The 20,100-nt window shown below is 47.8% G+C and overlaps 1 protein-coding gene across 1 annotated transcript in view; it reads right to left on the bottom strand.

The window, feature by feature from the left end:
• The window catches only part of LOC132503577 (BOS complex subunit NOMO1), a 52,834-nt gene that overhangs the window by 19,305 nt on the left and 13,429 nt on the right, over positions 1 to 20,100 (bottom strand). The window contains exons 8-18 of the mRNA XM_060120132.1: positions 19,314 to 19,451; positions 18,892 to 18,981; positions 16,308 to 16,413; positions 15,966 to 16,116; positions 11,332 to 11,506; positions 9,865 to 10,006; positions 8,713 to 8,844; positions 7,281 to 7,417; positions 5,449 to 5,536; positions 2,344 to 2,407; positions 1,684 to 1,779 (exon numbers count right to left, since the gene is read on the bottom strand). Coding sequence (XP_059976115.1) covers positions 1,684 to 1,779; positions 2,344 to 2,407; positions 5,449 to 5,536; positions 7,281 to 7,417; positions 8,713 to 8,844; positions 9,865 to 10,006; positions 11,332 to 11,506; positions 15,966 to 16,116; positions 16,308 to 16,413; positions 18,892 to 18,981; positions 19,314 to 19,451 — 1,319 coding nt within the window. The remainder of the gene's footprint in view (positions 1 to 1,683; positions 1,780 to 2,343; positions 2,408 to 5,448; positions 5,537 to 7,280; positions 7,418 to 8,712; positions 8,845 to 9,864; positions 10,007 to 11,331; positions 11,507 to 15,965; positions 16,117 to 16,307; positions 16,414 to 18,891; positions 18,982 to 19,313; positions 19,452 to 20,100) is intronic.

Below are 20,100 nucleotides of genomic sequence, written 5' to 3' on the forward strand. Positions count from 1 at the left end.
GGATTTGCAGATGGATCGGTTGGGTATGGGATGCAAGAGAAAGAAGAGTCAAGGACCAACGAGAAAGACGGAGCTGCCATTTCTGAAACAGGGAAGGCTACAGAGGAGGTCTTTGGAGGGCGACCACCGGGAATCTGGTTTTGAATCCGGGAAGTACAAGATCCCCATTAGGGACCCCGCCCCCGGCCATGTCCAGCTGGAAGATGCATTTCACATAATTTTCAGCAAAACCAAACCAAACCAAAACTCTTCTGAGGTTATAAAAATAAAGTTAATGAAGACTGAAAACAACGTAACACAGAGTCACTACTGGTAAAAATATGACTTTCTAGTCATACCAGGAATTCATACTTCCCAAGCAGGAAAATACTAACTCCAGCACCAGGCGAAGTGCCAGGCCCACAAGACAAATGCAGCAAGTCCTTCTCCTAGAAACTGTGTCACCCTGGTGAATAGGTATCCCATCAATTCAGTCAGAGACCACGGGCTGCCCCTGACACTCCTCCCTCCCTGACCCCACGTGGTCAGCCTGCTGCCGCGTCCCTTCAACTCAATCTCCCTGACAACTCTCCAACCTGTCCACTTCTCTCCACCCCCACCGCCATCCGCCTGGCTGAAGCCCCCATCCTCCCTCACCTGGACTCCTACAAGAGCCTCTGCCCCCACCTCGATCGACTTCCACTCTTGCGCCTCTTCTATCTGTTCTCCACTCAGCAGCCAGGGGGACCTTCTTGAAACAAAAAGAAAGTGATCCCTCTACTTGAAATATGTCAGAGTGTCCATGGGACACAGCTAAGACCCTTAACGTGGCTGGCCCCCAGAAGCCCACCTCTCCTGCATGGACCTCAACCCCCTGACAAGGTCAAAGTCAAAGCACTTATGACAGCTGTAATTTTACAGTTCTGTATGTGACTCTTGGACTACTGTCCGCTGCCCCCATGAGACTCTAAGTTCCACGAGGGCAGGGGCTATCGCCTACGCCCAGTGCCTAACCACTGAGGATTCTCCATACATATTTTCTTCATGGACAGACGGGTGGACAGAAAGATGGAGACACGGCTGGAAAGGCAACTTCAAATAAGGCAAGCTGGAAGAAAGTTACTCAGATTTCCATTCTATTTGACAAAGATGGTCATATTGTCAAAACTCTTTCCTTTCTTGAGAAAATTAGGGTGTCAGATGCACCCACCACACAGCAAAAATTCCTCTCAAAGGTGACATTCACACAAACCTGACCCTCAGTGAGGGACTGCCTTTCATACACTTTCTCTCATGACCCTTCTCTTATAAGGTGTCATCTCTATTTCCCAAGCCTTCGAGAAAGGGTCTAAAGAAAAATAGGCAATTTTTTTTGAATTTGCTAAAACACTTGAAATACAGTGAACAAACCAGAGATTTTTTTTTTTTCTTAGCAAAGACAGGAAGTGTAACGAGTTCAAACAGAAATTTAAGATGCTGAAAGGAGCTGTCAGGAGACTCTTCCTCATCCACAGTTAATTCCTGAGTCATAAAAGGAAAGGAACAGGCTGTTGTGAATTTACAGCTATGTCACATAAGTATAAGAGCAAAGACCGTTTGTACTACGCCTAGAGATAAATCAAGAATAATTTTCAGAGCGTCCATTAGAGAAGGTCTGGTCCACCACCCTCCCGTGCTCAGCCCAGCACGGAAGACTAGCCTTACTTGATAGTCACGGTGACATCCAACATTTTGTCAGTGGTGATAGTTCCAAGGACGTGGTGGCGAATGGCTGTCAACGTCAAGATACTGGGTGAAGACCTATAAATCAGAGAAGTGGAAAGAAAACACCACATCACCTCACGGTTCTCAAAGGATCACAAACAACATCCTTTATGGGCGACCTTCCTGACCCTGAAATATACTATGTGACACTGCTCTTAGCGCTTCAGAACTCCTGAAATACATACAAGTGTCTTTAAGAGTAAACTGATTCTCCACACCAAAACTTTATACCCTCCAATTCCCTGTGAAACCCACAAGCATTTGTAAAAATAGAAAAATGGTAGACTTGAGCTTGAGAAATTCTCATCAGTGAGGCTGGAAGATTCAACAAACATTGTATTTAAGCCACTTCCAAACCACAGCCTTCCGTCCTGGGTTTACAGGATTCTTGGGAAAGAAGAGCTCCTTCATTTCCTCAGTAATTTACCCAACTGTCTTAAAATCCTTGTCTAGAAATTCTTTTCCATGCCTAACCTTACCGCTTCCAGAAACAATACAAAAAGCTCCCGTGCTCTCAGCAATGCGTGGAGAAGAGAGTCACGCTCACTCTCCTCCACAGGAGACACACAGACACCCCGGAGCAGTCGGCGCCCGGCTTACGTGTCATAGGTGTAGAACGCTTGCTCGAACCGGTGGCAGGAGCGAGGGGTCACCTTGTACACGCCTGCAGCCAGGAAATCAAAAGTAATTTTCAGAGAAGAGCATCTATTATGCTGAGCAATTCCAACATCCGAAATCCAAAGGTGGTGCCTCTCACTTACAACCTATCATGGATGTGCAACACGGGATCAGAAATGCCTTTTCCACTGCCTATGATGGCTTCTTACCAATGACCTGATCCACGTAAAGGCCCACTCACAAAGCAAGGATTTTCATTTTGCATAATTTAACAAGTCACAGCACTTTAGTCTACACAGACCAAGCTAACAGACGCGTGCAGGAGGAGGAACAGGAAGTACATTTCTACTGCGAATCAGACTAAGAATCTTCTACTTAATAGATTTTGTTAAAGATCCAAAAGACAGCCACAGCCTGGACTCCTTCCTATAAATATTCCTAAGACGGGGTATGGGGCAGGGGAAGGCCCAGAAAATTATGGAACAACTGCAAAAACACTTTCATGCCATGAGCTCACGCAGGGTACACTCAGATTAGGGGCCTAGGATGTCATTTGCCAGAATAGTCTCTGGAAGGAGCAAAGTGTAACAATGGATTCTCCCAAATGGTCTTTAACCAACATTTTGGCCATATGACCGACCAAAACATGAAATTAGTTCAAATCACCTCTGCTGTTTCTGTCACACTGATCAAGCCTCAATGCAGTTACGAGTAGAAAAAAAATTACTAGGTTTCTTCATTCATTTTGTTTGTTCTTTCATTTGACAAACACTGACAGGGCAACACTCGGGCCGGGTATTGTGCCAGGTGTTGGTACACGGTGGGCACAGATACGGTCCCTGCCTTCGTGGGGCTTGCCATCTACAGAGAGAGAGCATTCGACAGCCACGTGCACACCAGGTGTGACGGGTATGGGCAGGGGAGGAACTGGGCACTGTGGACACGAGCACAGCAGGGAGCTCTCAACGACACTGGGGGGCCAGTCTCCCTGGGGAGTGACACTGGAACCGAGAAGTGATGGGCAGGCAGGCAGAGCTGGGTGAAGAGCGGGTGGGGCAGGGAAAGCACTGAGGTAGAGCACAGCATCTGAACCACAGGCTTGCTGGCTGTCTCCCTAACAGCTGTCCTTCCTGCTTACATTTAGGGTGAACATGCGCCCAGCCTCGGGCAGCAAATCCAACCTCCCCAGGCTCCCTTGCAGCTAAAAGTGGCCTTGTGACACGGTTCTGGCCGGTAAGACACAAAGTTTCCTTGTGACATGGTTCTGGCCGGTAAGACACGAAGTTTGCCCGCCCCTCTCCTCATCTTCCTGCCTTAAACATTAAGTTTTCTGGGGCAACAGTAGGCACCTTGAAAACACAAGGTAAGAAATACCAGGGAAAGAGCTAAAAGAATCACGAAGACACCAACCCTAACATCTACCAGCTGCTGAACCCATGCCTGATGCTGCCAGACTTTGCTACTGAGCCAAATTAACCCCACTTGTTGAGGGCTGTCGTACAGATTTTGTGACCTGCAGCCAACGGCATCCTGATGAAAACACAGGACAGAGTGAATGGAGCAGAGTGTGACAGGCAGAGCTAGATTATACAGGAGCTCAAGGTCTGATGAATAAGTGTTTCATACAAGAGAACCCCTATCTGTGGGGCATACGTTCTAAGACCCCCCGTGGATGCCGGAAACCGCAGATAGTACCCAACCCTCTACATATTATGTTTTCACGTTCACTAACAGGTGGGTAATGTATACAGCAAGGACGTGCCAGACAAAGGGACGATTCACATCTCCGGGCTGGACGGGAGCAGGATGGTGAGAGATTTCATCACGCTACTCAGAATGGCATGCAATTGAAAACTTATGAACTGTTTATTTCTGGAATTTCCCATTTAACATTTTTGGACCACAGCTGACCACAGGTATCTGAAACTGTGGAAAGTGAAACCATGGGTGAGTGGGGATGACTGTATCTTATCTTGAGAACCAGGAGAAGTCACTGAATTATTCATTAGGAAAATGCAAAATAAAACCACAATGAGATACTACTTTACACCCACCAGGATGGCTGAAAATCAAAAAGATAGTAACAAATATTGGTAAAGATGTGGAAAAACATGAACCCTCAGGCATGGCCGGTAGGAATATCAAATGGCAAATACAGCCTTTTCAGAAAACAATTTGGCAGTTTCTTTAAAAATTAAACATAAATTTATTATATGATTCCATTCCTAGGTATCTACCCAACAAATGTCCAAACAAAGACTTGTACACAAATGTTCATAGCAACATTATTCATAATAGCCCCAAGCTGGAAACAGTTCAGACACCCACCAACTAGTGAATGGATACACAAACTGTAATATATCCATGCAATGGAATACTATTCACCAATAAAAAGGAACAAATTATTAATACCTGCTACAACCTGGGTGAACTTCAAAAACGTTATGCTAAGTGAAAGAAGCCTAAAAAGTAACAGTATTGTATGATTTCATTATATGAAATGTCCAAAAAAGGCAAATCCATAGAGACAGAAAACAAATTAGTGGCTGCCTAGAGCTGGGAATAGAGATCAAATGTAAACATGCAGGAAGGGTATTACTGGGGTGATGCAAATGTTCTGAACTGGATTATAATGATGGTTGTAAAGCTCGGTATAGTTACTCAACATCACTGTACTGAACACATTTTAAATGGGTGAATTTTATGGTCTGCAAATTGCATCTCAATAAAGTCATTAACAGACAGAGAAGCCACTGAAGGACTTTAAGCAAGGCGGGAGATGATCCAGTCTTTATCCTAAAAAGATCACTCATCAGGAGAGGTCATGGGCTGATGGTGCAATGCTTTTAGAAGTGAAAAGGGCCCAGTGGTCTGGCCCCAACTCCAACCCGAGAGCCCGGGAACACGTGCCAGTCCCCACCTCTGTTTCTTTGAGTAAAAACGCTGCTCCCTCCAGAGGAGCTAACCACAGCCAAAGTTGACAGCTTGATGCAAACTGAACCAAGATAGGGAAAAACACCTTTAAAACCACCCTCTGGTACCTTTCCATTTCTCTCACTCGTAGCACATCAATCCTTCCAGACTCACCGGGCTTGGACAGGCAGAATCGGTTGACGCCTTTGGAGAGGTTATAAATCCCCACGTTCTCAGGTCCATTTCCATCCTGATAAAATTCCTAAGGGACCAAAGCCAATACAATGACTTACTAGGGGAGATGGAGACACAGCAATGATTAATAATATTTCTGTTTCTGAACCAGTCATCTGTTTTGCCCATTAATCATGTGAGCAGCTGGGTGCCACAGGAAAATCAAAAAGTTTCCAAAACTTCCAACAAAAACGTGATCTTTTTCATTCAATCAACTAATATTTATTGAGTACCTGCTATGCGGCAGACTCAAGGCTGGGCCTTGGTTGCTGCCGTGGCTCTTGTTTTCAGGGAGGCTTACATTCTAATATGGGAAAGAGAAAACCCAGGTAGTCAACAAAGAAGTCAGTAGATTTCAGCTAGGAAGTAACAGAGCTTACAGAGAAATAAACAGGGAGCAGAATAGAGAGGGACCACCGCTGAGGCCTGTTCAGCTTGGCCTCAGAACAGACCCCTCCTGAGCAGGTAACATTGGGGCTGCAGCTGAGTGATGAGAAAAAGCAAATACGCTCAGTTGTGCAGAAGACACGTCATTCCAGGCAGAGAAGAGTATGTGCAAAGGCCCAGAGAAGGGACCGAGCTTGGTGTGGAACTGGCCGAGGCAGCCGGTATGCCGCGGCCCAGTGAGCGAAGGGGAGAGGGGTAAGGGGTAAGGTACGAGTTAGCGAAGGGCTGGCCACTGTTAAGGAAGATGGATCTCCGTCTAAGGGAAATGCAAATCCACTGGAGGGTTTAAGGGAAGGAATGGTTTCCTAAATGTCTATTACTTATTCTCAACTGGATATTAATCAACCCATCTCGTAACAAAGCTGTTTGTTGAGCACTTGTAGTTAAGTGGTTAGAGCATTCAACTGGTGTTGGAGACACCAGTCTCACTGCCTCTGGTGTCTAATATAAGCGGCCACTTAATTGCCATTTGCCTCTGTTTCTCCACTAGGACCTGACAGTGACATCTGCCATTGTTGGAAGTCAAAAAATTATATAGGGTTTCCCTGGTGGCGCAGTGGTTGAGAGTCCACCTGCCGATGCAGGGGACGCAGGTTCGTGCCCCGGTCCGGGAGGATCCCGTGTGCCGTGGAGCTGCTGGGCCCGTGAGCCATGGCTGCTGAGCCTGCGCATCCGGAGCCTGTGCTCCGCAACGGGAGAGGCCACAACAGTGAGAGGCCCGCGTACCGCAAAAAAAAGAAAAAAAAATTATATAAAGTTCATGAATGGGTCTACATAGGTGTACACAGGTGCTCCCTTTCCTGAAACCCACTGCGTACACTGCCAATCCAGCTGCAGAGACTACAAGAGAATAACCAACTCTGTCCTCAGCTGCACCTGTTCATAAACAATAGCAGTGTATGGCCAGGAAAACTTCAAATACATAAGAGGTTTACTTAAACCTTATCATGCCCCTGGGGAGTGAGTATTATGATCTCAATTTTAGAGGAGAAAACTGAGGCTCACAAACACTAAATGAACTTGCCCGATGCTACAGAGCCCACGTGCTTTGCACTCCGTCAACAGCTTCCCCAAATCACTAGTCAAAGTTAGAATTTAATGTGAAGCCAGGACAAGGAAATCTCCCAAACAAAGGCATCTTTCCACTAAGGGAATTAAAATGCTTCCTCGTGGTGCTTTCCGTAATAGGTGGGAGAGTCGAGGGGCAGAAAAGGGAATCCGCCTTGACTATCTATGCTGATAAGACTCTTAGCATGCTAGTCCTTCTCACTCTCCAAAAGGCGAGTGTCCTTCCACATAAGAGAATCCTCAGAAGCCCCGCTTACCAGAGTGATGGCGTGAGAAAGGGAGCATCTCAGCATATATCCCGTCTGCCTGAACTCAATCGCTGACACGTCGTCCTCCAGAACCTCCACCTCTAGACTCTTGTTCTTCCAGCACCAATCTTCATGCAGGATGCTGACTGCAAAGGACACAACACACACCCACGTGGGAACAGAGCACACCGCCTCACTGAGTGCCCCCAGAAAAACAGTGCTAATGAATTCTTTGTGTGAGCCTCTATACACATACATACCAACAAATATGTATGTGTGTGTGTGTGTGTGTGTGTGTGTGTGTGTCACTATACACATAGAGCTAATCACAGTGGGAATAAGTAACTGCTAAAGAAAAACTGAAACCAATGGCCATTAAAATCACCAAGAAAGGGCCTCCCTGGTGGCGCAGTGGTTGAGAGTCCGCCTGCCGATGCAGGGGATACGGGTTCGTGCCCCGGTCTGGGAGGATCCCATATGCCGCGGAGCGGCTGGGCTCGTGAGCCATGGCCGCTGGGCCTGCGCATCCGGAGCCTGTGCTCCGCAACGGGAGAGGCCACAACAGTGAGAGGCCCGCATACCGCAAAAAAAAAAAAAAAAAAAAAAAAAAAATCACCAAGAAAGAAATTCATCTGGGCCTAAGAGCAGACTACAAGACAGACATTCAGGGATTGGCAAACTTCTTCTGTAAGGCGCGAGAGAGTAAATATTTTCAGCTTTGCGGGCCCATGGTCTCAACTATTCAACTCTGCCTCTGCAGCACACAAGCAGCCACAGACAATAAACAAACAAGTGGGCGTGGCTGTGTTCCAATAAAACTTATTCATAAAAACAGGCAGTCGCCCTCAGCTCATAGTTTGCCAACACCTGACATAACAGAAAATATAATTCCTCAGAAAAATCAGCCTACTTTATAAGCCATTCACTGCCAGCAGCTCCCAGCTAAACTTTGACAGCAAAAATACAAGCAATGGGAGCTTCTCAAGAAAGGCGGAGAAAAGAGAAACAACATTTGCCAGCACCTTCTGCTTCCAAGGCCCTGTGCAAGGGGCTTCACATACTGGATTTCATGAGTCTTACATTCTGCAGAAAGGTTCTATGACTCCTATTTCAGAAGGGGAAACTGAGTCTCAGGGAGATCAAGTAAGCTGCCTCGCTCACACAGCTGCTAAGTGGTAGAACACATCCGTGTAATTATTTCACACTCTTTTCCGGCATTTAGAAATAAAATGGCATGAGAAGAAGTGTGTGGGTCATCCTGATAAGGCAGCGGTCAGTTCATAAAGCCTCAACTTCTGCATTACTGCCCAAGGCTAAATAATGCACATTCAAGGTCAAGGGGTAAAGAAGAGTTAAACAAGTACAACTGTACAGCTGGGATGCAACTTGAGAGGTTTCTAGAAAGTTTAGAAAGACAGGAAGTGCTGCCTTCGGTTCTTACTTTTGTATTTTCCGGGCAGCACGTTGTCAAACGTGAAAGTCATAGAGTTGACCTTGCCGGAGAGCTGGAGGCTCCGCTTCTCGCCCTGGCGGCTCAGGGACTGCAGGGTCACCAGCAGGTCACCGCAGGTGTCTGCAGAGAAAAGATGCGGGGGCCTCACTTGACTGCCTTGTGAACCATAGCACCAGTTCGAACCCTCCATCTCTGTGTGCTGCTTGCCTCCGCTTAGCTCCTGAAGGACAGTGCCAGGAGGTTCCTTCAAAGCTAACATGCATCTACTTGATTCTAGGAAGTCTCCCCCTATGCTTATCATTGGTACCAAACAATGAAGCCACTCAGCAATTATTGCATTGGGGGAAGTAATATCTATGGAGCATCAACAGGAGCCAGAGAAAAATAGACAAAGGTGATAAAACTTTATTGAAAATCCACTTCATACCAGGTATAGAACTGGGCCCTTTATCATCATCATAATAATATTACTAATAATGGCAAAGATTTATATGGCTCTTGCTGTGTTCCAGGTACTTCCAACGGCTATACATACAGTAACTCATTTGATCCTCACAACTGCCCTGTGAGATAGGTACTATTAACATCTCCACATTACAGATGAGGGACTCAAAGCACAGAGAGGTTAAGTAACTTACCCCAGGTCACACAGCGAAGGTTCAAGCCCATGTGGTCTGGTTCCAGAGTCTATGATCTTAACCACTGTGCTACACTGCCTCTTGACATGACCGCATTTAAGCCTCATTAAAACCCTGAGAGCAGCAGTATTCCCATTTTACAGAAGAAAAACTGAGGCTGGGCAAGTACATGCTTACAGTCTCACAGCGGTAAGTGAGAGTTGGGATGGAAACCTGGGCCCAACTACCATCTTCCTTTCAGAATCAGAGGGCAATAAAAAGAAACTCACATTTTCTTCTGGAAGCCAAGGCAGCATTACTCAAAGAGAAATGTTATGGTGATTGTGGCAATTATTTAGAAAGAACTGCACACTACACAGACTCTCAGACAGACACCACTCCCCTGGAGCAGCTTCTGCTTTTACCTTCAATGCTGCCCAGTGAGGAAAAGCTCACCAGAATCCCACCTCTCCCCACTTACTTCTTTGAACCTATCTGTTCTTGCTTTCAGTTGACACCTTACCCAAACAAGAGACTTTCCCTGAAACCGATGCCAAAAACTGCACGAAGGCCACGTCCATCACAGGCCTGTCAGTCACAGCCAGAAGCAGCATCTGAGGCTTCAACATCAGCCCCGCTCTGGTCTCCGCCTCAGGAACCATCACCTGCGGGACACACAGAACAAGGTCAGCGGCTGCATCAGGGCCGCTGCTCCCTGGCCAACATGGCACCAGAACATCCACCTGGGCCCAAGGCTAAACGGATTCTGTAGGACGAAGGTTCATTCCTAGGCCTAGTTTTATAATCACAACAAATCTGCATACAGCCGGTGTGAAGAAAACGTATTTCTAAGCAGACATAAAACACTAGCCTTCAGCAGCACCAGGGTGTACACAGAAGCGTGTCAGGGCATGCAAAGCTGTCAGTGATCATGTGCACCCAGGTGGAAACCATACTAAATCCCAGAACCTGATCCTGGCTTGAGGTCACTCGTGACAGGAGCTGTGAACTTGTGGATGCCACGTGGATGACCATCAGTGGAACGGGGCCATTTCTTCTTCCCTCATTTCTATGTGCCTTTCTCAAGCTCACAGGAGGGACTGGGAGGGGAGGTGGTGCTCGCCTTCTTCATCCCTGGTAGGGACCACATTCTGGAATGGCCCTTCCCTGGACAAGGGCCTCTAAAGGCTTGTCCATGTGGCCAACGTCACAAGACACTGGCTGGCTGGTAAAGGAGCTGCCCACCCACACAGTATGCTGTTCGTGGAAGCAGGGTCAAGGCTGTGCGCCCACCTCATCTCCTTAGCCAGGGGGGATCCCACTGGCCCTACAGGAGAGCAAAGTCTTAGAAGGACCCTTCCCAGTCCCCTCCCCTGCTCTTCCCCAGGGAGCAGCTGACTTGATGGGTGAGAGCCTGAGACCCCAGGGGGCCGGTGACCTGACCTCCACGTCTGTCTCATCTCTTGCCCACTGCCCCCACCAGTGCTCAGGCTTTCACCCTGATGGTGAGACTACAAGCCAGGGTCTCCCCTGCTTCTCCACCTGCCTGGATGGAGAAATCAGGTGGTGCCTGCCCAGCGTCTTCAATTTACAGCAAGGCAGGAAAAGGGAAGCTGTGTTTGGCCTCAGGGTCCAGAAGCCATGCTCTGTGGATGTTACTGAGCTGCCATTAATAAAGAGTTCACTGCGATCTCCTCTGGGGACCCGTGGATATTCAACAGCAGCCAGAAGCCTGAGAAGGTGGAGGCGTGACTGGCAGCCTGATACTAACACCTAATAAACATCAGGACTGGAAAAGAGAAAGGCCTGTTGCATCACCTGCAAACCAGCTACCTGTCTGCTCTACTAACTGTGACATGCAGGAATGTAAAGATTTCAAAATAAGAAGTTGGGAACGGAAATGCTCCTTCTCTAATCCCATTTTAAGATAACCCTTTTTAAATCATTGGTGTTTCTTCAAATATCTTAAATAGAACAAAACTGGTCATACCTGGACTTTGTAGGTCCCTGGTTTTGCTTTAAAACAGAATGATCCCTGAGCATCCATCTCCACGGTGACCAAAGACTTGTCCTTGTCTTGAGAGGACAGGACAACTTTGTATTTACTCATCTGCTTGACAGTGTCGGGGAAGCGAATGATTGATATCTGGCCACAGACACTGAACCTGCAACAAGGGGACCATTCATTCCAGCATGAGAACTCAATTATCACAGGAAAGGTGCTTAGCAACCCAAACTATGCATCCCTCTTTCAGCCCTCGTCCCTAAGACTAGTATGATCTTAATGAAGAGACAGGAATGTAGCCAAAATGACTCCAGTTTTAAAAGCACCCTTTAGAAAGACGATTGGACCTCTTTCTGCATAAGGAAAAGGCAGAGCGAGGGCCCGGGGCCCGGGGCAGGGCTGTTCGTATGTTCTGGGTGACATCTGGCCATCCTCCACTGCAGAAGCAATTTTCAAACAATCTGTGGATGATAAAAATGCTTCAGATAGGGCTTCCCTGGTGGCGCAGTGGTTGAGAGTCTGCCCGCCGACGCAGGGGACACGGGTTCGTGCCCCAGTCCGGGAAGATCCCACATGCCGCGGAGCAGCTGGGCCCATGAGCCATGGCCGCTGGGCCTGCGCGTCCGGAGCCTGTGCTCCGCAATGGGAGAGGCCACAACAGTGAGAGGCTCGCATACCGCAAAGAAAAAAAAAAAAAAAGCTTCAGATAATTGGCTCGTTGACGGTGGAGCAGCCTCAAACTGAGAATGTAGACTAGTCCTTAAAAGCAAGAGCTGTATGCTGCCTATGAAAGTGTGGTATTACCCAGGGGATAAAACAAGGCAGGGTTATCAAAGACGCCTTCCTCGCCTGTGATTATATATAATGCACAGATAAAAGCAATCTGAGACGTCTGAATAGGAAAGGTAATTAAGGTAAACAAAAATGCAGAGCTAACTGAACTCCTTAGGAGCTAGGAGCCACAGAAGCAACTTATAAGTGAAAAGCCCTATTAACGTAATGGCTCAGACTGGAGACTGCAATGAGCGGCATGTAAAGTGCTACAAGGCACACCTCCAGAAGCACATGAAAGGCACATCCGCTCGCTAATAAACACCAACGAAGCCTGGCGTCCGTGGAGTGACCGTCTTCATTTTTAGTCAGTTGGTGTGTTTAAGTGTAATAATGTCCCACAGCTGGAGGCCACAATCGCTTCTTCAACTGCCTAAAGGTTATATTTTCTAATCTTAAAGAGAATCACTTTAGATAAAAATTCAGTTGTGCCTTTTGACAGAAGGAGAATAAAAAATGCTGGATTCAGTGTTGGATAATTATGGGGCGCACTAAATGCTGGCACACCCACTCTGCTGCAAAGAAAAAACAGCAGAAGGAACAAGAAGGCGGTGGAACGCTGTGTGTGTGAAGTCCAGGAGTGAAGGAAAGCACAGCCGTCTCCCTAAAGGGATGTGACCAGCCCGGCCATGGGGGCTCAGGCTGGACAGTGAGGGGCAAGACGCCACAGCCCATGCGCCAAGTCACACCAGCCACCTGTTTCGGGAGGGACTGTGAGCTAAGATTGTTTTCACACTTTTAAAGGGGAAAAAAAAATCAAAAGATTATTTCCTGACATAATAAATGACATGCTACTATGACGTCAGTGTCCACACATAAAGTTTTCCTGGAACACAGCCAAGCCTGTTCATTTATGAACTGTCTGTAGTGGGTTTCGTCACAGAGACCTTATCGGCCCGTGAAGTCTGAAATATTTATTCTCTGGTCCTTGACAGACAAACTGTGCCAGCCCCTGATCTAGATTCAAAGGTTTGCCTTTTGGTTCCCTACTGTGTACTACCAGAGAAAATGGATAGGAAGGGACTACTGATGGAATTATTCTCAAGGACCTTCCATATTCCCTTCATTTGTGCCCATGTTGGGGGGGAAGTCCCCTTATTCATTCCAAGTTGAACCTCTTTGCCTACGTTTTAAATATTTTAACCATACAATCAGTTTTAGCTCGTATTCTCAATTAAAGATAAGTGTCCAATTACCCTAAACCTCAAATATATATTGGTTTAGTTTAGAAAAAGAACTAAAAAGCCAGTAAGACAGTGTTTTGTTATACTGAAGCTCTTAAAAATTGATGTGTCAATAAATTATTTCATCAGGATTTAATACATTAATGAAGAGAAATCAGTAATTTTGGTGCATCGTGAGACAACTATATTCTCATTACCATTTAGACAGAAGTCAGAGTTTGATTTTCAAATAAATTAGCAAATAATTTTTTAAAAGGGAAAAACAGAAAGAGTACGAAATATCAATGAATTAAAAGGCAAACGGGCCAAAAGGAAAATGATGAATTTTTCCAATGATGCTCAACAAATGTTGTTTCTCTTTCTTTGACCCAAATATTCCACTTTAAAGAAGAAAATAAATATAAAATTAAATTACGTTTCCTCATCTCCATGAATGGCACCTCCTCCATCTACCTGGATGCTCAAATAGGAAACCTGGGCTCTGATGCACAAAGCCTCCATATCACTCATCAAATCCACCTACGCCTCCTCCCACCCCCGCCAGCAGGGTCCCAGGTTCCACCGGTCACCATCTCCTCCAGACAACTGTCACACCTCCCATCTACGCCCTCCACTTATACTCTGGCTTTCCTCCAATCCACTCTCCACACAGCAGTCGGGAGGAAAAAAAAGACAAAAAAAAAAAAAAAAACCTTTCCAAAATGCCCTGATCCATGCGGCTCCCTTGATGAAAACTCGTCAGTGGTTTCCCACTGCACTTGGGGAGAAGCCCATCCCCACAAGATGGCTACAAGGCCACGTGGCCCTCCAGCCTCACCATCGCCCCCAGCCACGCTGGCTGTCCCCACCCCGACCCCAGAGCTCCCCTGTCACCTCCAGGCCCTGGCACACGCTGTCCCCTCTGCCTGCCAAGCCCTCCACTCGGCTACCTTTTGGTCCTCCCGAAGGTCTCAGCTTCCACAGCGCCCCACCTAAACGAAGTCCACTCGGAGTCCCCGAGCTCTCCCTGCACACCCACCCCAACTTACTGTCACTGACTCTTCGTCTTCAGTCTGTCTCCTGGACCCCTGCCTTTGTGACATTAGCCTGGTTCCCTGTACACACCCAGCACCTATCACGGTGGCTCACCTGGAGTCGCTGCTCAGAACTGTTTATGAGGCAAGCAGGGAGAACTGCAGCCCAGGAGTCACTTCCTGAGGCTCCACCACGACACACACGGCAGCAGGCTCCACGGGTGCTCTGCTTCCTCACCTGCCTTTCAACGCTGAACCCCGGACCCGGACCCCCCGCCTGCCTACAGACAACGGTCACCTCCTCAGCGACCAAGCCAATAAAGCATGCCTTCAGGGCTCAGCTCCTGGAACTCCGGGACCTTCGGGAGGTCACACCTAACCCCCCGCCCCAGGTTCTCCTGAGGCCGCCCCTCGAAGGCTGACATTCTATTTCCGGTCCACTGATCCACTTCTACCTGCTCTTACACATCCGAGGTTCTGGCTGCCACCTGCCACCGAGTCTTCCCGATTTACAATCTATCCAAGCACGTGGTGGAGAGCGCCACCTAGTGGGCCTATGGACCGCTGCGGCCAAAACTGAAGCTTCATCCCCGACCGGCTCCTCTCCCGGTCCACAGGCATCCTGCCTCTCGGGCTGGGAACCCTGAGACATCTTCCCGATCTGTCCCTGACTTCCCCATAAGACAGGCCCTCGTCAACTCTGCTTTCAGGCCTCCCGCACCCTCTCCTGTCCCCTTCGAGGCCCTCCCCCCAGCCGTGGCACCATAGTGTCTCACTGAAGACAAAAACCTCACCACGTTACCTCCGTGCTCACACCGTTCACCGGCCCCTTGACTTTTCTCCCTGGTGGAGAAAATCCCCATCTTCCAACGGGGAGTGAGGAGGCCCTCTGACACCTGCCCCCTTCATCCACCCAGCACTTTACACTCCAGCAACACCAGGTGCTATGCCCCCATCCGCACCGCGCTGCTCTGAGAGGCCTCTCTCCACGCAGACCCTGCTCACCACTCCCCACCCCGTTAAGTTACTGTTTAGTGAGCACCTATTGCCAAGGAGGGATGGCAGCCTCCCCATTCTATAGGTGACACACGGATAAGAGAAAGACCCAAACTCTGACTCCAAGGCCGGGGTTCTCCGCACTAGACACTGCCACTACTTGATAAAACTATAGGAATTCAACCACGGGATATCCCCTCACAACTCACAATAAGTACAACAAAGTGGGAAAAACTGTGACAACGACCTGAAGCATCTTACAGCAAACGTTCTCAACCAAGTACATTATCTTCCAGTGAAGCCAAGGCAGGCCTCATAGATGTGAAGTCAGGCACAACAGATCTTCTTCTAACTTGAACCCACTTTAACTTTGAAGCAAGATGATTTTCTTGAAGCAGCTAACAGTTAAGCACATTCAGTTTATAACACTTAGCCCTGATCTTTCTAAAGAAGCCAGCCTGAGTTTCTCCATAGGTGTCTGAGACTGGAATGTGGACCCTTGGCAGAAATGCACGGTCAGATCAAAGGTGGTCTTGTCCTCCACTGGCCGCCAACATAAGCACCGGCCCTTCCAGGCCCCGCACACCCGCCTTACCCTGTGGCGATGATGTCAGCCAGCTGAGGCGTGTTGGGTGCGATTTTGATTGAGACGGTTTCAAAGTAGAGGTGCTCCTTCTGGGCGTGGATGGTGTATGTCCCAGTTGTTATGTTCTCCAGACGGAATGAGCCATCAGCTTTTGTTTTGACTGTAAAACAAAAACAGGCCAACAAAGGATGAGACAAAAACAACTGTGTAGTCCTCATTTACACAGGGATACTCGAGACCAAAAGCTGGCATGTTTTCATAGAGTCGTTAAGATTTTCTTTCCTTTCCATTCCTCTCTGTGAGCAAAACCCAGCCCAGGCAAACAGGCCAGGGCCCAACGTGTCTGCCCACCTTTGATCTGGTTGTTCAGGGTGACCACCGCGTCCGGGACACCCTCTCCTTCAGGTCCGTTCAAGACCCTCCCAGTGACAGAGAATCCCATGACGTGGAACACAGGCTAGAAGATGAAGAACAGGGAGGAGGCTGTCATGTGCTTGAGCCACAGAAGCCCCCCTCATGCCCCTCATGCCGCCGCTCAGCACCCCTGCCTACACTGCCTTCTGGTGCCCCGTGCCAGCCAGCTCCCTCCCAGCTCACCCACCCGCAGCCCCTTCCCAGGTCTTGTCTTCCGCTTGGTTTATGTGTCTGGGCCCTCCTCGCTTGTGAGGGCCAGGGCTTGGCTCTCTGCACTCAGCTGGGCTCCCGCCACCCTGATCTTGGGTTCCTGCATGCTTTCCCCACGAGGGGCTTTCACACCAGCTGCTCCCTCAGCCTGGATCTCCTCCCACACCTGCAGAGGATGGGGGAGAGGCCGCCCCTTCTCGTCCTTCAGGTTTAGCTCAAACTGTCATCACCTCTGAGATGCTCTAACTACCCTCTCTCGGGAGCCCCTGCCTCACGCCCCAGCCAGTTACTGTCCATCACACTAACCTACTTTCTAGGCTTCAGCAAAAACCTCCCCAATATCTGGTATGTCCTTGTTTGATTTCTTCTAGTTTGTCTACCTCCCACTAGAATGTGAGCTTCATGAAGATAGGGACCTTTTCTGTCTTAGTCACCTGCTACACAGTAGGCACTCAATAAATGACTCCTGAATGAATGGATGGATGCATGCATGCACACATATATGCAACAGCATTTGAGCTCTAAGAAAATAAAATGGCTTCCTCTTTAGTCAGGTAGTTCCTTTTTTTTTTTGCGGTACGCAGGCCTCTCACCGCTGTGGCCTCTCCCGCTGCAGAGCACAGGCTCCGGACGCGCAGGCTCAGCGGCCATGGCTCACGGGCCCAGCCACTCCGCGGCATGTGGAATCCTCCCGGACCAGGGCACGAACCTATGTCCCCTGCATCGGCAGGCGGACTCTCAACCACTGCGCCACCAGGGAAGCCCAGGCAGCTCTTCTTGATCCTTCTAAAAAGACGTGGTTAACCCACTTATTAAATTATATATTCACTCAACAATCACTTTTATTAGGCACCTACCACGTCCCTGGCACTAAATCACGTGTTAGGAATACAGTAAAGAATAAGACTCAATGGTCCCGACCTCATACAGCTTACAAGCCCCTCCCTGAAATTCCATTCATGTCTGTTTAAAACCTTGCATTTGGTTGTGATCTGGGAAATGTCTTTCCCCACTCACCTGCCCCCATCCTTCTGTGCAAGCCCCTTGAAGCACTAAGGACTTGACCTTCACCCTTCCATCCCCGCTCCAGGGCACAGCGCTACAGTCAAATGCTTTACTGAATCTTAAAAGGCAGAGTCAGAACCCCACTGAGAATGTGACCTAAAAGCTGGCTCCCACCAGTTTAAGCTACTTTAACGCAGTACTTTCTAATATAACATTAAAAGAAAACGATTAAATTTAATTTTTTCAGTAACTGTAACACTGGGTGGTCCACTTATGAAAGACTGCTGTTTTCTTTGGGGATTTGCTCTATCTAGCAAATTTTCTACAGTAACCATTTTCTACGTCTGTAATTAAAGACAGAACTGTGATGAAAAACACATTTACCATCTATTTTAGGGCCTGTATCACCCCATCCATCACCCCAGCTGTCATTCCACTGCGGGCTCTGTCAGCTCTCACCTACTCAACCCGTCCCTCACTTCCACCTTGCCCCCTGCAGACTCTTCTCAACATGGCAGCTGGAGGGGACACACCTCTTCTTCTGCTCAGAACCTTTCAGCGGTGCCAACTGTCACCCAGAATGGCCCACCAGGACCTGCACAACCTACCCCACCATCTCTCTGATGCTCTCCCCTCTTCCTCCCTTCTTCACTCGCTCCATTCCAGCCACCCTGGCCTTTCTGGGGTTCCCTAAACCTTCTGGCCACACTCCTGCCTCAGGACCTTTGCACCTGCCATTCCCTGTCTTAAACACTCTTCCCACAGATGTAAGTACAGTTCGTTGCCTCTTCCCCTTCAGGTTGTCACTCAAAAGTCACCTTCACCCTAAGGCCTTCCCAAGAACAACCTATGAGACCTCAACCCTATCTTAACCTTGAAACTATATAATCTCTTTTCTTGCTTTATGTTTCTAAAGAACAAAGACTTTCTCATATACTTTCTTATTTACTTATTTGTAAGTATATTATCTCTTTCTGCCATTAGAACATGAATTTCACAAAAACAGGAACTTTTGCCTCTTTGGGTCACTGCTATATGCCCATCGCTAGAATAATACCTAAAATATATGTCATTGACACTTGGTAAATATATTTCATTGAATGAAGTAGATGTAAATAGGGCTCTGATTCTCTAAGATAAAGACATTATGTGAGAGAGGTGAAGGATCTAGTGGATCCCAGAATGAAGTGGAAGACAGTACCTCATTCTGTTTTTTCCAACAGTACTTCTAGATAAACTGATTTTTTTTTTAACACGTTTGCAACACCTGTGCCCAGGGATGGGAACTCCAACAAAGAGGCCTTACCTCAATTTTCAGGCTGTCATGTTCCACCGTAAAGTCAAGTCTAGAAGGAGCAACGTCAAAGGTAATCCTCTCCCCTCTATAGAATGGAATCTGGAAGAAAAAGTCGGTTAATTACCAAGAGCCAATAACATGATTCAACCATCAATATTAACACTCAATCCAGCGGCCCACAAATAACCAGGGGTCCAAAGCAGGCAAAGAGACACTATTAATCCTAACTGTTTCAGATTTGTGCAAGAGAAAGACTTGCACTATTCCCAGCTGTTACTGAGGGGACAGAGTTACATCTTCAGTAACTGCTAAATAAAATGGTCATGGAACTGCAGGCCAACCATTCAGTCCTTTGATATCCAAATGGCACTGACTCTTCCTATGATGTAAGTATCCCAAACATAAACAGAACGGAAGTCGGCTTCACTCACCACAGTATAGCCCCCACTCGGCAACGAATAGAAGGAGAAGGAGCCGTCTTCTTTGGAGACCGTGTGGCACAAATACACCAGACTCTCGTCTTGGGGTTGGAACCCGGGCACTGGGGAGATGTTGCAGCCCAGGACATCCTAGGCCAGGAGAAAAAACCCAAGATGACTTCCTTTTCCACTTACATGTTCTGATTATTATCAAATAGCCATGCTTTAAAAATACTTGTAGGGGCTTCTCTGGTGGCGCAGTCGTTGAGAATCTGCCTGCTAATGCAGGGGACACGGGTTCAAGCCCTGGTCTGGGAAGATCCCACATGCCGCAGAGCAACTGGGCCCGTGAGCCACAATTACTGAGCCTGCGTGTCTGGAATCTGTGCTCCGCAACAAGAGAGGCCGCGATAGTGAGAGGCCCACGCACTGCAATGAAGAGTGGCCCCTGCTTGCCACAACTAGAGAAAGCCCTCGCACAGAAACGAGGACCCAACACAGTCATAAATAAATTAATTTAAAAAAATACTTGTATAAGTTTTATTTCACAAAATATATATTTCTGAAACCTAGGACAGAGCAGAGGACATAGTAGAATGTAAAATCTTTACATTCAAGTTTGAAAAGTTAAAAATGGTCACCATCCTCCAGGTAAGAAACCAGAGTGGCCCAAGTTCACATAGCTGGCCAGAGGAAGAGCTGGGATTTGTCTGAACTTGGGTCTGTTTGATTTCAAAGCCAGTGCACTTTCCACTGAATTCCACTGTCTCCCAGTGCAGACATTCAATTTCTTGTGAGT

The sequence above is a fragment of the Mesoplodon densirostris genome, chromosome 16 (genome assembly GCF_025265405.1).
Source record: "Mesoplodon densirostris isolate mMesDen1 chromosome 16, mMesDen1 primary haplotype, whole genome shotgun sequence".
Taxonomy (NCBI): Eukaryota; Metazoa; Chordata; class Mammalia; order Artiodactyla; family Ziphiidae; genus Mesoplodon; species Mesoplodon densirostris.